This window comes from Plectrocnemia conspersa, unplaced genomic scaffold (assembly GCF_051122295.1).
Source record: "Plectrocnemia conspersa isolate PC_06_02 unplaced genomic scaffold, ASM5112229v1 ptg000010l, whole genome shotgun sequence".
Classification (NCBI taxonomy): Eukaryota; Metazoa; Arthropoda; class Insecta; order Trichoptera; family Polycentropodidae; genus Plectrocnemia; species Plectrocnemia conspersa.
The window spans coordinates 2,836,190-2,860,754 of NW_028277174.1; the positions used below are offsets into that span (position 1 = coordinate 2,836,190).

The 24,565-nt window shown below is 27.5% G+C and overlaps 1 protein-coding gene across 1 annotated transcript in view; it reads left to right on the forward strand.

Moving 5' to 3' along the window:
* The first annotated feature begins 5,571 nt into the window (after positions 1 to 5,571).
* The window catches only part of LOC148230320 (sodium/potassium-transporting ATPase subunit beta-1-like), a 29,943-nt gene continuing 10,949 nt past the window's right edge, over positions 5,572 to 24,565 (forward strand). Inside the window, exon 1 of the mRNA XM_088195594.1 lies at positions 5,572 to 5,825. Coding sequence (XP_088051720.1) covers positions 5,669 to 5,825 — 157 coding nt within the window. The 5' untranslated portion in view covers positions 5,572 to 5,668. The remainder of the gene's footprint in view (positions 5,826 to 24,565) is intronic.

Genomic DNA, 24,565 nt, shown 5'->3' on the forward strand with positions numbered 1-24,565 from the left:
ATGTACATCTTTATTTATTATTAAATACTATTAAACAACTCTAGTACCATATTATTTTCTAACATATATAAACATTAAAACATTAATCTTAAATACTCCTTGAATATTCAACCATACTAATCTTACAATCATACTTCTAAAACTAGTAAATTTATTTTTATTTAATACTACTCTCATTGTCCTATTTTGTAATTTTTGCGAAATAATAAAATTCTATAATTATTTGATTACTACTTCTTCTAACACCTTTTCCATACAAGGCAACATGTTAATTAGTCTCATTTCTTCAACATTTTTACTATTTTTTATTTCAGGTATAGGTATAATAATAGCAATCATCAAATCATCAGGAATTTCTCCTTCGGATGTGCTTTGTATCTAAGCAATGTAATATACTAAGCATTTATATACTGAGCAATGTAATAGTTCCTAGTTTGTCTCATATTTCTTTAATTATATTTCGTCCAATTCATCATCAGTATTATCCCAATTTATTAAACTGAGGTATTAAATTCACAATTTCTTCTATACTCTCAATGTAGTGGGTATTCATCAAAATCATTTGTAAAGGGGGGCAAATGCCCCCCCTTACAAATGACGTCTTTGGCATAAACGACAAAGAAATAAAATTATAGTAAATATATTTATTGTACTACAAATGTCAGAAAGATTTTTTCCAAGCAGGTAGCGAAATCCACTAAAAATTAAATATTATGCAAATATTTTTATGTTTTATGTAATACACATGAAAGAGATTCCATCACCAATACATTTAATAAAAACATTGAAAAAGCAACTAAAATTTGTATTATCAGAAAATTGGTAGTTCTACATACAACAGAAAAAATTCTTATTTCAACTTAAAAATACACTAAAGTAAAAACCCTTAATTCACTACGAGTAGACCTTATGTCAAATAAAAGCATTACCCTACAGTCAAACACAATTGAAGTCCAGAGTAAAAACACCCTTTCCACTTCGATCGCCAGATTTGGTTCAACCAAACCATCACTTTGAATCGCAAAGTGTTGGAAATTTGCAAAGTCACGGCATTAACGAGCCTTACTAACATTAATCGATAAATATAATTTTATTGTACGGCCAAGATAGTAACTGTTGTAACTAGGGATTCCAATCCCGGGATCCCGAATCCCGGGATCCCGGGATCCCGAACGATTTTCAATACCCGATGAGTCCCGGGATTATAAAACATAATCCCGAATTTTTCGGATTGGTTGATTTATCAAGCACAATCGAATTATTATTGACAACATCGTTATATTTCGTGTACAAACTTGCGCGAGTTGCACGTGTCATCTGTGAATCTTTGAGGCTGTGAGTCTGAACGTGCTTTTTCAGCAGCAGGCTGCTTAGGAACCAAAATCAGATCAAGGCTAAATGATAAAACACTTGATGCTTTGAGGTTACTTCGTGAGTTTTATTCAAAATAATGTTTTCAATTAATTGTGTCTATGAATATACATAGGTATGTGCATACATTGTCAAAAGTTCATTTTTTCTTCTCAAATAAATATATAAGACCTTCCCTTTTTTATTTTTATTATATTATTTTCTATTTTAAGTCCAAGACTAAAATTATACGTACTTTATACATTGTACGTTATAAAAAACAGATGTAAAAATATATTGTATTATTCATTTTAAATTATTTTTATCGATAAAATAACACGAAAATTATCCCGGGACTGGTCCCGGGATCCCGGGATCGACTAATTGCAATACCGAAATCCCGGGATCAAAATTTTGGCCCGGGATTGGAATCCCTAGTTGTAACGTAAAAATATAGGTCAAACAAGCTTGGGTAACGTATATCAAGAGAACGCTTATTGAGTATGGTTATTGGCACGAATTTCACAAAAAAAGTATATATTACATAGTTGCGTGCGGTGACTTTCGAAACAGGGCATGCAGTCAGGGGGGGGGGCATAAACTATATTTTAAAATTTATTTTCTTTATTTAGTAAGCATATTATGTATTTATTTTTTGAAAATTAATTTTATTTGACGCTCACAATCTCAAGACATGCGCCGCATCTACCGCATGTATGGACCTCATGTCATTGATATTACTCATAAAATTGCACAAGCAAAAAAAATTGAGTGAAAAGCATAAATAATTTGTTTTTGTGCATAGAAACACATTTAATGGTAATATATGTGACGATTATACATATTATAATTGAAGACCTTATATTAAAAAGTGCCAATCTCCACTTTTTTCGAAATTTGTTGTCACAAAAAAATGAATAAAAACATATCACCGCTTTTGGAAAAACAAAAAAAAAAGTTTTATATTCCTCGTTTTTGTTAAATGCGAGTTGGTCACAGACACAAGACTGGAATTGAGGAGAAAATAAAATGTGTTGATATATATGCGTATAATTATAGAAAATGTTAACCCTTAGTGTCCCTTTTTATAGACATGGGATTGAACAGCTCATATTACAAAAACGCCGCAAAAACAAAAGAGCAAACGCATCACGTGTATACACAAAACAGATATTCTCTATTCTGTGCGGCCATACCACGTTTCTGTTACATAAACAAAATTTCGTTTTCTTAAATGTCGAGGGGATACTAATTTATTTAAGTAAAGTGTGCAACATGTACAAAAAATCTCTGACCAGATGCATTTTAAATTTGAAAAATACATGAGTGATTCGGTACAAGGTTTATCACCCTAGATTTTATAATGGAAATTCTTTGATTAATATAACTAATAAACCGAAAAACACTTTTTAAATAAAAGTAAGCGAGAGTTAATTAGAATAACAAGGGCGAAAGGAAGTTCTCATATTAATCATGTGGGTAAGAATACTTCAGCAAAAAATAATAAATTGCAGGCAAAATTGCTTTTGCGCTGAATTTTTTTACTTTTTTATTATCATAACTTAGCTAATCTTATAAAAAGTGACTAATGCTACTAACGGATTTCTGTAAATAACCAGTTTTTTTCAGAAGAAGCCGAACTATGCTACTTTTCGTGGGGACAATTTAATTTAATTTATTATAATCTCAAGTTTTTAACACGTATTTAAAAATATTCAGTGTGGCTTATGTGTTTAACTTATTCAATAAAAAACACTAAGTAAAAATGTAACACAAACAATATGTGAAAACTTATACAAAAAACATGCTTGTTTATTATTGTATTACTTAAAATAAATCTAATTTAATCTTGACAAATATATAATATAATAAAAAAAATAGCAAAACAAGCATTATAAGGAATTCATAAAATAATATAAATACGTCTTTATGTACAATACATATAAAAATTAAATTATTTTTTCGTGAAAAACTAATTTTGATTAAATTTATATCTTAATTATTATCATGTTAAGCACAAAACTAAAAAAATGCTATAATTATTATAGCTACAAAGTAGTGAGCACAGTAATTTAACTTTTTTGTGTGTAACTTTGACCCACGTAGAAAGGACATCTTATCATGGATCGAAAGACCAGCGAAACACATATTTTGTACACATAGGTTTGCTTCCGCATCCGTACGTCACGAAAAGCAGCGGTATAAAACTTAGCGGGAGTTTCCTGCTCGCGTTTTTGGCCATAATATTTTTAGTTGACGTGTCTCAAATGCATAAAAATAATAATTTCTTAAGATTTTACGCGACAACAAACAGCAAATTATTATTTCAATAACTTTAATATGTATCTTAATTATTGACACATATTTAACGTGCATGTATTATTTTTTTGTAATTTTATATAAATATTTTTTTCATCGCAATATAAATGTAAATAATTTATTTATGCTTGTTGTACATATTTCACTACTACGTATGTAGGTTCAACACTGCGTCCGCACAATATGGAAGCCAGTAGTACAAGGACGACCGCGCGTTTTACGCTCGACTTGGCCAAAAATCCAACCATATCAATATTTATAATGGGAATAACTATCACTGAGACTATCACGTATTATTAATTTAGCTAATATAGCTAATTGTTTATACATTCACTAAATAAATATAATCAAAAATAGATATAATACATAATATAAACATTATTATTATTATAATTTATTTCTCAATGCACGAAGGTTTTTTTTATTTTTGCGGATTGTCCTAGGAATATATTATATAAACTAACACATCCATACAATATTCCTAATTTGATAATTTCATTTACTTATACCTAACTATCTTTAAATTGTTTCTATTTCTAGTATTAAATTTATCTTTATTTATTAATAAATATTTATAAAAATACTCTAGTAACATATTTTCTAACTTATATATGAATACTTAAACATTCTTCTTCAATATTTCTTGAATATCCAACCATTCCAATTTACTGATCCTACTTTTACAACTAGTAAATCTATTTTTATTTTAAGCTACTCTCATTGCCTTATTTTGTAATTTTTGTAACATCGTTTTATCTAATTTATCAAGCATATATAATATTGTTGCACAATAATTGAAGTGAGGCAATATACTATTGTATTTATAATTAAGATATTTCTCATCCTAGATAATATTACTACTTTTTCAATATAAAATTACAATGTTCCTTAAGGTTTAATTTTTTATCTACAAAAACTCGGTAATATTTTATATTATCAACTGTTTCTATAATAGAGTTATCTATAACATACATTTATTTTTATTTTCATTTAATTAAAGTACATTATTTTTTAACCATATTTATATTATCTACAATTTCTTTAACATTACAACCTATGCAATAAATGTATTTTACATTTTTTATGTTGTAATGCGAATAACTGTACTGTAAATATAATGTTCGAGATTGAACGAACTTTTGCATAATTATAAGATTTTTCCTAATAAGTACAATTAGTGTAATATAAAATAAAAATATCGGAAAAAATAAAATCTTATTATAAAACATAAATGATCCAATAATTCCTAGAATACAACGAGTTTTATTAGTACATTTGCCTTATAATATTAAATTGACTGCAATGATAAAATCACAATTGACTATAATTTAAAATATTTATTAGTTTTAGTTGTCAATTATGTATATATTTATTATGTAAAAGAATGATAAATTGTTTTGAGCGATAAGAGTTGGTTTTGTTGACGTTGACGCTAAACTGGCCGCGAAATAACCGTTGAGTGGGTACGGCCAATTTTTATAATTGATCTATTTACACTTTAATCTGTATTTAAAAATAAATCATTATGTCTAGTGATACAAACTAAGAGTATATGCCATTATAAGTTCAAATAATACATTAGTACTACGAGGAAAATGTCTGAAATAATTTTAAATAATACGCAAGATTTATGCTACGCTAATATAAAATAATAAAATTCTTAAAGTGAAGAAAATAGTTTGAGAAATCAAGCGTTAACAAAATTACCGAGTGTTTAAAAAATATTGTATTTCCTCATTACACCGGTCGTTAAATTTGTCGGTTAAAAAAAAGCATTAAAAAGTACACACATTGCGCCCACGTGCGCGCTCGACGCCGCCATGGATCAAAATGAAAATCTCTTATCAAAACAAACCTGGGGCAGTTGATATAGGTTATCAGACGCTCCAATAGTATCCGACGTTCAGTCGAGTTGGAGACGAAGAACGGCGGACACGTGTCCGGTCTTCAGCTCGTCGTATTGTGATTTACCCGTCGTATTAAATAACATATCATCACCATGAACGCCAAAGGCAAACAGCAGGAAGATGTGGGAATCAACTATTCTTTCCCATACATGAAAGAAATAAACCATCAAACAAATTTCGAAAAGTTTATGCTAGCCTTTTACAATTCGGAAGAGGGGACATTTTTGGGAAGAAATAGAAAGAGCTGGGGTAAGTCAATATCAACTTTATTCTATAACAAAAAATAAATATATGTAAAATTTTTGTGATAAGTATATAACCTATCTGCTTTAAAAACTATTTTTTCTTATAAAATTAATGGTTAAGTATTTAATATTTTTTTTTATATTTTGGCAATGTGCTTCATCCTTATCAATATTTAAAATTGCATAATATTTAGAGCAATACATATTTTGAAATACCCGCCATATCTTTATATATGACAATAACAAAGTAATCGTATCAATCTATTTAATGATTGCACTTTCAGTGCCAAAGTTTTTATATATTTTCTAACAATTTGCCAATAGCAAACATTTTCCAATCCCCATCAATTATTGTGAATTAAATAAAGTGTTTAACTAATGATCAATCAATATTTACATTTAGTGTATATTATATTTTAACAAAAACAAATAGTTTCTTTCTTAATCAATTTTCAAGCATATTATTTTTTATAACTGTGAACGTAAATGTTTTATATCACGATTTTTAGATAATATTGTATGCACAATGTCAATTTAAACAATTTTCATGGTCATACATAAATCTACATACATACATACATAATATTTTTAATGCTTAGATTGCATTATTACTAAATCGCTCTAGTATGTTAGAAAACAAGCATAATGCTATTTACTAAAACTATGCAAAATAATAAAAGCTGATCTAATTTTATAATAAGCAAAGTTTATTTATATAATATATATATTGAACTACTCGAAAATAGTGTTGTATTTCATAAAATAGAGCTATATTTTTATAAACAATATATTTATGAGCAAAGAACTTTTTACATTGATTTTCATATTATGCTTACAATGAAAAAGTTATAATTTATTAGAAACTATAATATCTGAAGCTTTTAAATAAAAACCGTCTCTACTCAGTTTTAAATATTTTAAAGATCACAAAGCAAGATCATGTTAACTGACATAAACATAGTTTATCTATGTTTTTAAATTTATAACAAAAATACAAAGTTTATTAAATTTATGGATCATATAACAATATAACTCAAAAATATTTAATTAAAATAAATATGTTGATCTACTAATATAAAATTAAATTTATTTATATTTTTTTATATATTTTATATATTAATTAATATTATGAGAAAAAAACTTTGCAATGTTTCTTATATTAATAAAAATTTAATGCTTTTAATATTTAATGAATAAAGAAGTGTTTTTTCCAATTTTATATAAAAGAATAATGACTCAAGAATTTATTTAACATTAATTATAAATAAAGTCAGGATCGATTTTAACTGAATATCAAATAATTTAGTATATAAAAATGAAAACCAAATTAGAAATTAGTATTTTAAAATTTATAGCTAAAATATCTTTGATCTATTATTGTATTTATATTATTGCTAAATAAAAAATCTAGTTAATGTTATTGTTTTTATGTAAAATAATAATATGTTATATTATACATACATATATAGATCTACTATTGAAATAAAATAAAATATTGCATATATTTAAGATATATAAAAAATATTACTAAGTTCATAATATGTATTCTAGTATTATAAATGTATGTAATATCTATGATTTTGGAATTAAATTTTAAGGGAAAAATAGCAAAAATTTCTTTATAATATAATAAGCTATTAAATATTAGTAATTTATTAGCAAACAATACATCTTTTATTTAACAGTCAAAATTTTAGTTTATCATATAAACAGATAAAGTAAGAACATACTGATATTAAATTGGTTTCGATATATTTTGCAATCTAATAATCTACCTGCTCTTTTTAAATATCTTATCTATCTTACATTATTGATAAATAAAAAATATAGTTTATTTTTAATATATAACACAATTTAAAAACTGTGAAATTTAATACCTAGCTACTCGAAAATTATGTTGTGTTTTATAAAATTAGTTATAATATAGATCTACTATTAATATTCAATTTAATATATATTTTTATAAGCTGAAAAATAATTTAACAAAACTCTATTAAAAATTTAATCAAGCACAATAGCATGGCAACTAACATAAAAGTACATAGACTCAGTATATTTGAGCAAATGATTTTTTAAATTTATAATTTATCATATAGTACGAATAAAAACATTAAAATCTTAGCTTCAGTATATTGTTGTATTTTATAAAATCAGCTTAAATTTCAAAATCATCAACAACACAAAATATTATAATATTTAAATATATGTTTTAGTTTTTAAACAAAGTACTACGTAAATATTTTTTTATAAAATAAATACTATTACAAATTAACATTGACGTAGTTTGACATTTAGCTATATTTTTATAATTTTCACCATGAAAATATATTGTAAGAAATAGATTAAAATATTAAGAAAAAAACAAATAGATGTTATCATATTAATTCTGAAGTGTAAAATATAATGTTTATAATATAACTGTAGGTAATTTTAAACTTACAGGCAAAAAATTCTATGTTGTCTTTAGTTTAATTGTAGGTAAGGTAATTCAAACAGTTTTTGAAACTAGAATAGCTATTTATATAAAACATTTTTACATATAAAAGGCTTAGCTTAAAAAAATACAAACAAACTAACAGATCTAAATGCTTAAATTTATTTTTGATTAAAACATACTAATTTCGTAGAATAAACTATTTTTTATTTTGTTGATATAAATATTTTGCTCCCATCTCTTCATTTTTTACATTTATATATAGTTTTAAAAACAGATATATATTTTATTATTTATTTGCTATGTAATGAGTTTTCGACAAATATTTTACATTGATTCAAGTCCAAATTGATAAGTATAAAAATGCAGACTTAATACAAATATAAATATGTAATTAATCGTTTCAAAGCATATTTGTTTAGTATAATAATCAAACGGTCATTGGATCCAAATAAGGTTTAAAAAACCGATTAAGAAAGTCGAATTAGAAACTATTCATATCTAGGGATAATCTGTTAAAACATCCAGTCAAACTTGAATCGAAATATTTTCTTCCGATGTTAATGACCCAAAAAAGGTCCAATCTGACAAATTAAATACTTGTGCATTCATTATGTAATAAATAAACACACTTGAAGATTTTCAGTAAAACGTGTGTCACAATTATCGAGCGCTGGGTAAACAAATTTATACAAGTGGAAAACGTTTACAGTTTTTAATTACTCCAAATAATTATATCTTTATAATCAAAAGCACTGTATTTTTTTATCGACTTATCAAGACTTGATAAGTCTCATAATTAACCGACCAGCAAATATAAGATAAATGTTTAGAGTTCCTTGTTTGAGTTTGGAATGACGTACGTGAGGTTGAAAACTGCACTTATCTGATCTTCGCTGTGTAGATTTAATCTGTTATCAGATTAACAGCGTTATGTTTTCAACGCTGAAAGGTAAATATTTGAGGTGCAATCGACGCGATTTCGATTCAATTAGTATCCGATGTTGAGTTTGCCCATTTATTGGTGTGACGTTAAACAGTATATTGCACTAATCAACACTTTGTTACTGCAACAAATGCTTATGCAACACAACTAAATCGCTTATTTTTCCGAAATAATTTGACCTTACAACATTGCTTGTCAATCGTGTTTCAATCCAAAAACTGTGTAATATCACGTTCATGCGTACGATTATGAAACTCTATTGTTACTTTCACCCTGCCCTTATACGTTATTTAAAATAAAATAAATATTAAATAGATACAATAAACATAATAAACACTATATCTAATTTGCTTTATAGCTTGTATGCTTAGACATTTGAGTCATTATCTTCAGTACATAAGGAAAAAGATATAACTACATATAAAGTTGACTAAGCATAATTAAATTATTTTTTTAGTTATTTTGCTTAATTTCCAATGTATCACAAAAATTAAACCGTGCTTTTATCTTATCTTTCAACAGAATATAATATGTAATGGATTACAATATTTGTAAATAAAGGTTATGTCATTATAAAGTTTTTCTAAAAAACTATTTTTAAATCACAACAGTTTGAAATATGGCCATATGATTTCTGCGACAATTATCTATAGATATGTGTTTCTTCTCAACAATACAATTTTACATTAGCATTCTGGCTTATATACCATTTAAGAATGAAAGAAAGTTCAAAGTTCCATTCTTTCCTCGACCCTTTGACTAATACCGATGATTTGGAATGGAAACAATTTTTTTTATTTTGTCTAATTAATGCTGATAGCTTGAACTAACTGGACGGTTAAAATAAAATATTTTTGCTTGAGAAACGGTGTTAAATTTAACGTCCCTTCTATTCCTCATTTTTTTACCAATGCTACTGATTTGAAATGGAACCAGACTCTTTGTTTTTGACTAATACACATTATAATAAACTTTTTTAGATGCATAACTGCGTAACGATAGATTTAAATTCGTTACATTTAGCGAGGTTGTCATGAATTCAATGATGCTAAGCCCGCTTGATAAAAATATCTGACAATGACTTATTTTTTTTTGTTAAAGTAAGGTCCAAGAATTTAGGAGACTGTTTTAGCGTATTATTTCGTCGCAACGATTATGAATGGTCGCAATAAACATAAAATCAATATTTTTTTAACTCAGGTGGCAGTGAATATGTGTAGTATATATCCCAATAATACCAATCCCAATAGATTTGTATCTAAGCTGGTGAAAAATTCTAGATTTGGCAAATTATTGACGTCAATGTCTGATTTTTCGATAATATACTCACTCTTTAATTGCCCGTTGAAATTTGGAGCTAAGCTCAGAATTGATATTTTCCAATCTTTTTAACAAAAAATTCGGCTGTCAATAATATTTGTGAGACAATTACCAATAACAGATGTTGCTACTTTACAAAAACCACATAAAAAAACCTTTTTGGATTATCGATAAAGAAAAATAGACCTAATGTGTTTTTCATTCTGCCTATATCCATGCGTAATTTATTCTTATCAGAGCAGGTTATTAGATCACCAAAGCAAAGATAAAACCGCCGGCCGGTTAGAGTAATAGAAAATCGCAAAAAAATCTTGGTCATTCAAATACATCCGATCTTCAGAAAAATATGCATATTTTCAAACATTATGCATGAACACCTTCGGAAAAGCTTATTATTGGAGTGTCTTATTTTTTTACTTAGCAAAAATAAAGCGAGTTCGAGTGTTTTGTAAAAAAAATGGCTTTTCCAAACCTCTATTAAAACCTTCCAAAAAGAATGCATATTAGGCATGAACTCGCCTTTAATTATGCAGCATTATAAAAAAGCAGTAGTTGTTAATTAAAAATATTAGTACAAATTTAATTTTATATAATAAAAAATGCTTTATAAATTTTTTCGATAAATGAGAATACTCGATTTGCCATTTTTTCAAGAAACATATATAAACCGAATTTAGCCCAATAGGAAAAAGCAAAAACAATTATCCCTTCTCAGAAGTCAAAAACCCACGTCAAAAGCAATAAATTCGTGCCGTCGCCATCACAGTGAGAATGCTCGGTAATCTGGCGCTCACGCTACGACTTTTAAAATAATATCACTAATTAAATGAGGAACATATAAACCGAATTTCGACCAATAGGAGAACGCAAAAAATAATTATCTCTTCTCAGAAGGTAAAACTTCACGTTAAAAGCAATAAATTCGTGCCGTCGCCGTCATAGTGGAAATGCTCGGTAATATGGCGTTCACGCTACGTTTTTTAAAATAATATCACAAATTATATAAGGAACATATAAACCGAATTTTGACCAATAGGAGAGCGCAAAAAACAATTATCCCTTCTCAGAAGGCAAAAATCCACGTCAAAAGCAATAAAATCGTGCCGTCGCCGTCGCAGTGGGAACGCTCGTTGCCGAGCGTTCCCACTGCGACGGCGCCGACACGATTTTATTGCTTTTGACGTGAATTTTTGACTTCTGAGAAGTGATAATTGTTTTTGCGCCCTCCTATTGACCAAAATTCGATTTGAATATACTTTTACCAATACTCTTATATCAAAAATCTGACGTAAAATTAGTCAGGATAGCTATCATATTCTTTAAACATAGTGTAATATTTCGATGTGCAGACTAACTATAGAGCAATATGTGAGATGCTACTTTTTTACTTTCTCTTAAAAATAAGTCGACTTAGTTTGTACTTTAAACTTGATATAATGAAACATCTAAAAATATTATTAGTTTTAGCACTTTGGTTAGAACAGCAAATATACGTTTCGCAACTGTCAAATTTAGTTTGATAGAAATTTTAGGAAAGCATAGAATTTCACTAGCGCCTATCAGTTAAATTATATGTATATCTACTCGTGAAAATGTATTTGAACTTCACTAGTGAAAATATAACTTCACTAAAAAATACAACTATTTATACATCGCATGTAAATAAATGTATATAATATATTACTACGCATGGAACATCACCTGCCAGAACAATTATATTTTTACTGGTAAAAATATATATCTACTAGTAAAAATATATTCCGATATGATTTCACTGAAATGACATATTTAAAATATATTTTCGGGATCGATTCGAGACTGTTTATATTTAGATTTTTTGAGGGATTATCTGATAATTTGTCCGTCAGTCAATGTCAATGACCGTTTTTTTTAATATTGTGATTTCATTAAATGACAAAATTCAAGGATGACGTCCCTGACCCTATTATTATAAATGTGCTGCAGCTGCTGTATACTTCACACCACGAATTTTTATTCGAAAGCATTTTATTCCATGTTGAAAGAGTCATTTAAAAAAAGGATACTAGTTAGAAAAAATGTACTTTTGGCTCGTATACTTGACTAAAAATATTGGCCTTAAGATATTGATGACATTTGGAGAGATGAAATTTAGGAACATGTCAATCAAGCTACCATAAACGAAAGAGAAATGATTCATGAATTTCGCGAATATATTCTCGAAAAGGCATTCTAAAAAAATATTGCATTTAATATATACTCTGAATTTTAATTCTATATTTTTAAGTGAACTTAAACGCGGGTTTTGGCAAATTAATCAAATTATTACCTCAATAAGAGCTTCGTTTAAGAGCAATACAATTTCGGCACTTTTGTTCATCAAACTCGTCGGATCACCTTTGCCATTCTTCGATCCTTCAAAATGCGTTGATCTGTGGTTTCTCAGATTTCATTCGGCCATAGACACCAACACTGAAAAAATAATTGAGACGATTTGTCAGATTAGAATTGGACGAAGCATTGAAAATCACTATGAAAATATATAATATTTTACAATTTTATTTTATATTTAGTCTTGAGTTGTATATATGTATTTGTTTGGTAACTTTAGATTAAAATGTCTAAAGTATATAAAAATATGATAAATTTTATGTGCTTTGTGGCATTAGAATTATTGATATTAGAATATAATTTTCTTTAGTAAAAAGCATGACAAGAAATAAGTTCCTGCACCTTTTTTGTTTAAAAAAAGCCCTGCCTAGTAGTATTATATTATTTTACAATTTCCCATCAGAATTTTTTTTTGCATTATTTTAATCTAATTTTTTTAATGTTTTGGATGCTCTGTTTTTTATTTACGACCTAAAATTGAACATGATAATTTTTTGGGACAATGGAATGACTATCCTTATAGTTCATTTAATACAAAAAATATTCAATGCTTTTAGCAATCAACTGCATTTCGTTGCAGTTTTTATGGATCTTAATAAATAGAGCTATTAATTGTAAGTAGTACTAGTTAAATGAGCGTGCTGCAACTGGCGTCATATTTTAATATACAAATACATAATATTTTTAAATCAGTTAACCATTTGTAAAATTTCATATCGCGGGTGTATTTATTGTGACAGACAAACTTATATAGCATTAAATATACATACAAAGATACAAGGTAGATAAAGCCAATGTCACATCTTAACTAACACAAATGTTTCCATGGAAACATTTTTATTCTTTTATTAATAAAAAAATATATTTAAATGTATAAAACATAACTAAAAGTATAGTATTATTAAGTGTTAAATAAAAACTGTAGGCATAAGAACATATTCCTAGATTAAATGCCTGATTATTACCTGTTAACTGTCGACTATTATCATCTTCATTCAGTCGGATTAAACTGTCGATAAAATACTGTAAACTAATCACACATGCGATCGTTATCTAAATTTGACTAGCCGTATTTCGTTACGCAATCAATTAATGCATATACCTAGGTATATGTTATACATATCGAACGATGTAAAGTGTCGTTGTTTTGAATCGAATATTAAGCAGTAGGTCATTAACGCATGCTTTTCTTTAGTCAAGAACTGCTTTTAACGAACTCGAGCTAGTTCACATTTTCACCAACCGATTGTTTAACAAGTCAGATGTTAACACGGGTCAATCAACAGCGATAAGAAGTTCGCATTTTAAAATACAATGATTAGTTCATGATAATGCAGAGATCAGCAGCTACATAATATAATAAAATAATACAAATTGAGGGTAAAATACGTAATGTAAATAGTGTTCTAAACACAATTTTTTCCGAGGAAGAATGAAAATAACTATAGTTGGGTTACTATATTTAGAATATAGATTACTGATAGTTATTAATAATAATAACATTAAACACGTTCGTGTTCTTTTCTTATTTTATTATTAATCTCAGGATCCTTAAACTTTTACTAGATTAACAAATAAGCTGCAGGACGGACAGTGTATTGTTTAAAGGCTGTAAAAAATATTTAAAAAACAATGATTGATTTCTATACTGTTTATATTTAAAGATAAAGCTATTGTTCTTTTGATAATAAATCTACACATAAGTATGTATAATATATCGGTTTTCAATTGGTATTTGCAGGCGACAATAACTATTGGTAACTATTCACTTCACTTAATCAAGACACGCAATCGATACTTTTATAGACAGAGGGATACTCAGAAAGTAAAGATAAAAGATAAGTAAGAATAAGCAAAGTGATCGTGAGTCATGAAATTTTAAGAGGACACTCATAAACGCATTTAAAACATATTTGATTGAGCTAAAGGTCATGGAAATTAGTTATGAACAGGCAAAATTTGTCAGAATTGTAACGTGAAATTATTTTATGAAAAATTATTGAACAATCTTTTTGGGCCAGCGGGCGTCTGCTGGTCCACTCCATGTGTCTGCCTGAGTCTTCGAGTGACTGCTTGTGGCTTTTTTCTCCTCATCGGAGTCCAGGCTTAAGTATCCAGAGCTGCAAAGCTTGCTGACCAATCACAATTATGCAGCGATCATCCTACTCGCTTTTTAGAACAACGAAATATGTATACGCCTTTAGAAAGTGACACTTACTTGCTGAAAATTTCCGAGGTAGAATTGTGTAACGGGAATGTTGTGGCCTTCCCATGGCCGTTTTGTGACAAAGAAATATTCATTCAATGCACTGAAGAATCCTTGCGTGTTATTTATGAGGGAACATTTTATTTATATTCGTAACGAGAGTCATAACGAGTGCCTTTGTGTGATCTCATTAATCGCAGATTTTAACGCGAGTTTCAAGAATAGGATCCCCCACAGATTTTAACATATAATTTGCACAAATGTACGAAGTACACTGCCGAATTTTACAAAATACAACAATAAGTTTCTCACGCATTATCATTGAATGAGCAAATTCATAGTTTTTAAAAATAATTCATGAATGCTCAGATTGTATTAATTTTCATTGGTAATAAAATAAATAAAAACTTTTAGTTAATTTTCAATTCAATCTTCCAAGTATACGAATTTTCTTCAGTTCTTTAAAAAACATTTCAATAACTATTTCTTGGATTGCTTTGAAGCATTTCCCTTATTAAAAATTTCTCTGATATGTTAAGAACTATTTTATTAAAATGTTTAATAGATTATGCTAATATAATTTTTTTTTAAATAAAATATTTTACTGAAAGATTATGGTATAACTTAACTAACAAATATATTTAATTTCCATAAGCAATATCATGACCACTAACAAAAGTAGTACCAACTAACCTATCTCAAGATAATGTTATAAAATAAAGATAAGACTATAATTTTATGTTAAATATTTAAATGGAGTTTCCAGTGGGAGACTTCCATATTATTTTTATTTTCCTTCCTCAAGTGCCTAGTTGCTGGGAGAAAGGAGAAAGAAGATAATATTTATTAAAAAAAATAGGCATATAGCATTTTTATAATTAAAAAAGATATTATTTAATTTCTTAACTCAGTAAAATATTCAGTAATTTTTGACTAATTAATTCTAGTATTTTAAACTGGTTTTAAAAATCCTACTTCTTAGCACTTGTAGAAGATGCTGGAAAAGCCTTTTCAAGCATTTTGTTAATTACTTGTGCAAACTAGAATATTCTAAAGTACTATTTAAATATTATATTAATATATTATACGGATTCTTAAAATGACGTCAATAATGTTCTGTAGCGTTCTACAACATATTTACATTTTTATGTACATAATTAAAGCATTGATAACATTCTGTGTCTCAGCTTCGCTGCTTCAATCGACATTCCAAAGAATCTTTTGTAATGCTTATCTCGGTGTCAAAGCAAAGTTTCGAACCACTAAACAAATATGCAAAGATTTCTAATCAGACAATCGCTCAAAGGAAGGAAGACCTTTGCGACCTTGCCAAGTCGATAATGACCAACATAAACTCATAAACATACGCAGAATCTATGCAAACATAAGTCCGGAGTATTGTACATACTACAGAAAGAGCGAATTCGATTTGCAAATAACAAAATGTCTGAAACAAGTAGCATGTCATCGGTGTTTGCCGACAGTCAACATAAATTCGCTTTGTTGTTGTACTGTCACCTGTTTAATGGGTGATGCAGAAGTTTGCATAAATCGTAAAGTGAGATTGTTTTCTATAAGTATCTTAGATATGTTATATTTAAGTACGTTATTAGATGCACGCGCGCTTTAGTTGACCTCTTGACTATCTTTCAATATAATTGCGGTTACCGCATACCTGTAATTAATAATTAAATAAAATCATTAATATAAATTTCCAGCACGAGAGATCAGTGGTAAGGGTTGGTGACTAATACTCGAAAGATCTGGATTCAAAACTAGTGTCTTTCAATTTCTATCGTGTCTTAGTGATAATTATTATTCCGACCGACTAACACAGATTTGTTTTTTTTTTATTTCTAATAACAGATGAATAATAAAAAAACATGCATAGTGAGATCTATTGCTCAAAATCTGTAATATTAGATTATAATTAAAAAAAAAATAGATGTCACTGATTCACATACTTTGATTACAGTCTGATGTTTCACTATTTAGTATATTTTTATTGTTTGTTATACTGCAATGAAAGATTTACAATAAATAAATTTATAAGCAAGTAATAAAGCAATATGTCTGGAAAATATGTAATATTAATAAGCAATATTTCATAGTCATATTTTTTAGAGGGTCAATCGTGCGATGTCGTGCAAGAGAATTGGACCTTTTTAATTATCCAGTGTGTGAATCAGGCGTTGCAGTAATCCATTTTGTAGATTTCCTGACAATAACTTTTAAACTTTTGTTCAACCATTATACAGATCGCTCTTTATATGTGAATGAGCAAGTTTTCGCTAATCGATAAATGGATAGTTTTTTGCAGAAAAATTCATTGGTTTTCATCAGTTCATGCGGCACCCATTAGTCAAGTTGTCATCTTTAACAAAACCACTACACTATCTATAATTGAAAATATTAACACATATTATCATTGAAAGGGCCAGTTCTTTTAACTTAAAAGCACTTTTACCATTAAAAAAAAATATTTATTTAAAATAAATCAGCGTGGGAGACCACTTACCGGATTAAATACGCGCTATAAATCATAAAAGATTATATATGTATCGCCTTGAGAGGAGTAGATAACACGTGGAGCCGTTTTCATTCTATCTTATCGGCCAACCGTAATTTATTTTATATAAATTCGCTATTTGAAAAGGGGCGGACCACAAAATTGACCATGGAGGGGCTATGAGTATAAATACTTTGTCAATTATGAATCGACATAAACTTGCACATCCTCATTGGAGTTGAAGGCAACCAAACCTCAAGAGATCTCCATCTTGGACCGAAACCAGAGGAGGGGAATTTAACTTCCAACCAGTAAAGATCACTCTCTTCATCTACTAAATCCAGAATCCTGCAACCCACAGACACACCTACGGACAACCCGTCTTAACTGTTGCGCAACAAACAATTTTTGTCTTAACTCAATAAAGACCCCGAAAAAAGATTTAATAATTTTTGAGCCTATAAATATTTTATAAAAGTTCTCGAATTATCGTGTGTGGTTCTGATTCACAAAATGATTAAATCGACTGAAAAAAGAAACGAACGACTTTCTTGTCCCTAGATGACATTTTTAGAACCACCGAACGTTCCTTAACATTATATTCTGATGCTTCACCTGCTTTGAACTCATAGAAAAAAAATCTGTTTGTATATTTTTAATCTTTAATTCAATTGCTACATTTAATATTATAGCCGTAATGAAATTATTATTTCATTTAAATAAACAAATAACTAATTTTATGTGTCCTTTAACATTAAAATTGATCTTTATGCCAAACAATTAATTTTACGTTATACTTGATAATTTAAGTAAAACAAACTAATGATAAACTAACGAAAAAATTTAGCTCCCCTGTACTAAATCAAATAGCATGGATTCTCTATCAAAATTTCCGAAACGTAATTGTGCACGATTGTAAAAAGCTCGCCGATAGGCAATTTTTATTAAATATGGTTTTCAATGTATTAAAAATGTTATTTAAATTAGTAAGAGAGAAACGTATCTAGATTTTACATCAATAAACCAAATTGAATACAGTGACAATAAAATTTATTTTCAGAAAAAAATATGAAACAATTTTTTAAGTAAAAAACATCGGTTAGTACTTTTTATTATCTATTTAAAAAAATTAACGTTCTATTGTTTCATATAAAGTGTTTTTTTAAAGAAAAATATAATTGCATATTTTTGAAAGAAAAGTTATAAAATCAAGTCTTATATACCTTTTATTTTGACAATCAGCACGCACAAATTCATGTATGTATATATAAATTTTATTTTAAATGTTTAAAATCAATCGTTTTTGTATAAATATTACGGCACTAGCAGTTAAAGATTCTAAATGTGCTTATATCCTTACGTGTGTATATTTATTCCATATTTTAACAAAAGCATTAGTATAAAGCCACATAAAACCCATGAAAAAAAGTGATGATTTTTTGTATATAAATCGAAGTATATGATATTTTCCAATCCCTCTCCATCATTTGTAATTTGCTGCGAAAACTATTTTTTTTATTTCCGATCCCCCATTTTCTTTACAATTTTGTCAGGACTCGTGGAATATTTTTAATCGTCATCGTAGCTAAAGTGAAATTCTTTGTGAGACTAGCTATGCTTCTCACTTGTTAGAGGTCCGAATAATAGACATAATTTTATGAAACGATGGTTTTACTCATGCATGTGGGTATAAATATATTTTTAATGTAAAATACTTTCAAAATACTATAATTATACGAATTTAGTGTAAGGTATGCGCTTGCATACCTCACACTAAATTATATATTCGAATATATATTGTAAATATCAAGCCATATATCATCCTCTGGAAACGTCACATTATTCTAATCACGTGTTGATTGTCCGACAGTCACTAAGAGACTGAGAGAGTACGCGATCTGCATCGCGTCACTTGGTACTCCATCTAGCGGCTATTGGAACTGTCTCCTGATCACAGAAATATATATAAATATTAATAATATACTTGCTTGCTTGCTCCTGGTTAAATACAAATTGAGCCTTACATTTTTTTTTCATTTTTTTTTTATTTGTGATTCTCGAGTTGTGTTCCATGATTTGCGCATTACTGTCTTACATTCACGAAATATAAACAGGGTAGGCGAAATTTTATTTTTTGCCATCAATCCTCTGATTAATCTTGATGATTCGATGATTTTCTAATGCATATCTTAATAAACTCATTAGCGTGTATATGCTTAAATCGAAATCAGTAAACATTGACAACGTCGTCATTCTATGGAAAGTTTGAATCAGGATTATTTATTTTAATGGGACACAAATGAAACTCTACACTGTGATATAAATCTATCATCTTACAAAAAAAGATAATATTAAAGCATACAATTGCTTTATTAAACCAGGAAAATAAATAATTATGCTTCACGCAAATATAGCACATTCTTACATATTTTACACGACTCACACATCATAAAATCAAATAAAAAACGGTATCTTATGTGGAATAGTTAATACTCAGGGCTGTCGTCCCATTTTTTTGTACACCATTTAATTATTATTTATAAAAAAAAATATTTTAATAATATATTATAATTTGATAAATAAATCAGTTTCATTATTATCTCAGTCGTGTTGTATTTTTAAATAGCTTTACATTAGACTGACTATAATTTCTTAAGATGGCTAAAATCAGGAGGTAAATAGTATAGGTTAATGAGTAATAAAAACATTTGCTAGAAATATAATTTATTTTTAGAATTATTTGGTTATTAAATGCTAACCAAATTAATATTGTACCTAAATCTTTTTTAAAAATGATAACTAATACAATTTATAGTACATCCATGGGCTCTAATCCGTTCTACGCCTTCAAAACGACCCAATGGCCTAATTATGGGAGTGCAATGTGCTATCGCAATAAAGTAACACTTGTCTAAACTTCATAAATTGCTTATAACTAAAGGTTGCTAATATTAGCACCTTTTTCAAATGATAACATGTGTAGTGTTGTTCATACAGATTTCACAACAATACCTTCTTGATTAGATCAGCTGTTTTTTTTATTGATATATGAAAGTGTTTCTATATTAGTTGATTACAAAAATTACAGCAATAAAACTAAGCACCTAATATTAGGTAAAACTTTGTTTTAATAAATATTATATAGAAGAATACGTAACCCTATTTATATAAATATAAAAAAAATGTCACTAAGCATTATAAACCATGATATATGCGTGTGGCATAATTTATTATGAGTAATTTAACAGATGGAATGTTTAATTAACGTCTAATTACATTCGACGTTCAAGGTAGTTTATGTTTAATGAAAATAGCATTGTTACAAAAAGCATTTGCACGAAGTGATTTATTATTTTGACAGATTAATTCCGATTCCAAATAAAGAAGGTCAAAAATTATTATCGAAACACTGATGTAGCTGTCAAACAATGAGCAAATATTTACTCACACATCGTTAACGATAATTATTATTGTCGTTTAGAGTTTATTTTGCTCATTTAACAACATTCGTTAAAATTACATGACCTCTCTTTGAATGCATCGGAATCGTGCGAGGACACAAGTCATTGATATTGAAAATATGCACTGATCTTCAAACGAAATAAATGATTTCTTTGAACGACAACACGAGAAATGAGTCGAATGTGATAATTTTCAATGATTCTATTTACAGACACGATTATGAATAGAGGTCACTAATGGCAGACCTAAATTATTATTATTTTTATATGAGCAGTGTTTTATAATATGTATATAAAATTCTGATCTATATTACAAGCGTACATTAAACCTATTATTTTAATGATGTATTATATTAATTTGCTATATATTAATACTAACATAGCTATAGTCACTACAATAAATAAAATATAATGTAGGTTATATAATTGAAAGATCAATGGAAAGCAAATAACCTAGGGAACATTTTTTTAAATAGTAAATATGACTTATTTATAATTCTTAGTATTTATGAACTGTCTTAAATGTGTAATAATAATATTGTAAGACATTTTGTTATTATATAATCTATATATTTTCATAAAATTAAATTATTTAAAAATTTTACATAATTCTCAGAATAAGATTTTTTTAAATAGTTGCTTAACAAATTTAGCAAGATTACAATTATCAATAAAGTATTTAGGTACTTTCCTGTTATAGAGGGGCAAGTTTATTAAAAAAATATTTATTTGTATGTTTATACATTTAAATTATTTATATACAATAATAAATTACATTATTACATAGATTCGTTGCCGAGAATTATTCATGGGGTGTTTAGTGTTCTGATCAACACTCACTCGCTACCGCTCGTTCACACCTAACCTATTATATTCAGGTTAGGATAGATGCAAACGAGCGGCAGCCAGTAAGCTTTGTTCAGAACAATGATGTATATGAATAAATAAAATGAACAAAAAATTAAAAAGTATGTTGTATGTTGCAAAAATATTTTATCGTTAACTATAATATATTCACATAGTTCAAAAGAACGATTATTTGCAAACTCGAGCTACGAGCGATATAATTATTTATATAATACATTTTATTTATTTATTTATTTATATAATATATACGTATTATATCATACGTTTTATTTATTTATATACATCAATGTTCTGACAAACGCTCACTCGCTACCGCTCGTTCGCACCTAACCTGTTTAAATTTCAAAACGTATTTCTGTAGCTATACATAATTTTAAACAGTATTTTTTTATATTTCTTTATACATTAATTATTTATATACATCACTGTTCTGACCAACCACTCATTTGTACTTAAACTGTAGATTAGGTTAGGCGTTAATTGAGCGTTAACAAAATAACGTTGTTCAAAATAACAAATATTTGAGTGAAATAATTTCTTACATAATACATTTTATTTATTTATTTATATAATACTATATATAACACGTATTATATATTTATATACATCACTGTTCTGATCAACGCTCACTCGCTACCGCTCGTTCGCACCTAACATGTTGAACTTTCTAAACGTATTTTTGTAACAAAACAACGTTTTAAACAGTATTATATACATTTCTTTATATCTTTTATTTATATACATCACTGTTCTGACCAATGCTCACTCGCTACCGCTCGTTCGCACCTAACCTAACCTACCGGTTAGCTTCATAAGATTCCCATGTCGTCTGGACGAAGTACCGTTACACGAAATAGCATGCTTTATCTCTTTCTTCGTTGCGTGCGACACCCCTCCTACTTTTATTTCTAGGAGATCTGCGTCAGTTCTGGATTGGTAAATGAATAAATTTTAATAATCTACAATACCACTAATTTCATTATATAATTTTGCTACGTATGTATCTGATTTTTTTAATTTTGCGCGGAATTTCAAAGATTTTTTAAATAAATATAATTATTATAGTCATTATTAAATGTGTTCCTACTATTGTTGTTTCCAAAAGCAATCAAATATTTGTATTTATTATAAGAAAAGAGCATTATTATATAATAAAAATAAAATGGTGAATATTTCTTTAGAAGCGCAGGGTAACACCCCCATGGTGTATGGCTGAGAGGCAAATAGTAGTGGATTCTAATTAGAATGTAACGGTAAACCGTCGAGCTCGATAGGGAATCTTATGATGCTACCGGTTAAGTGAAAACGAGCGGTAGCGAGTGAGCGTTGATCAGAACAGTAAACATTTATAATTGTATATAAATAAATATATATTTTTAAAATGAATTTGATCCCTGATAATAGGAAAGTACTAATAATAAATATTCATTCATATACAAAAATAAATAAAAAGTAAATATACAGACTATTTTTTTTTTAGCATTAAACTATAAATCAGTATGAAGTTTAATTTTTATTAAATGTGCATACTATCTGTAATATTAAAAAATACTACTTTATTTTGTGTTGTACTCAAAGGGTGTTTAAGGATATCTGTTATTAAAATAAAAAATATTTAAAATAAAAATAAAACTGCTACATGTTTTATTTATGTAAGTTACAAAAAAATAGTATATTTTGAATACAGTAGATTTTTAAAGATGTATTAATTATTTTTTTTAAAAATGAAAAATATTATTTAAAATGATTTTTAGGTACAGGTTTTTAAAAATAAAAATCAGTTTTCTAATTTTATAAATTCATCCAAAAAAAAACGATTTTTAAACTAAGTTTTTAAAAACAGACAAACCCCAATTGACTAAAATCGATGGTAATAACTAATAAAAGCAATTTGAATCACTAAGATTAGTTTAATTGGAATACTGAACTATTTATTAAATAAAAAAATATTACTATATTAATTGCAATATAAAAATTACGGTAATTTAAACCCTGAAATTAATTTTTTGCATAAGTAAAAAATATATACTCTGAAAATGTTAATATAATATATTAATTTACTTATAGAATACAATAAATCATTCATAAAATTTTTTGTGGTTCTATATAAATTATTATAATAAATTATATTGTCTAATTAAAAACCTTTTAATCTCATTAAAAACATATTGTCTTATTTTATTACTTTGTTAGATAAGATACATAATTTACATATGTGTAGTTACACAGTGAAAAGATTAACCATCTTAAAACACACTATTTATGTAACAGTTGTTTAAAGATCATAAAAAAATAAAAATATACATAAAATAGATTTGGTCCAAGATATAATCCATATAAATATAATAATGTCATATTATTAAAATTGTTATTAAGATTATGTTTTAAATGTTATTATTAGATTCCCTTGAGTATATAAACCTTAATTTTAATACACTGAATGACTTTTTAGTGTTCTCTAATCGTAAATACTATTGTGCAATTATCCAGAACAAATTGCTTAAACGTGTCTAAGCTCACTCTTAAAGTAGTAGTTCAATACACTTTACCCCCCAAATCTGCCTTCTTCTCGAATGCGTCAGAGTTTAGCTATATTATACGGATAATTCCAAAGTGAATGAGTTTTTACCG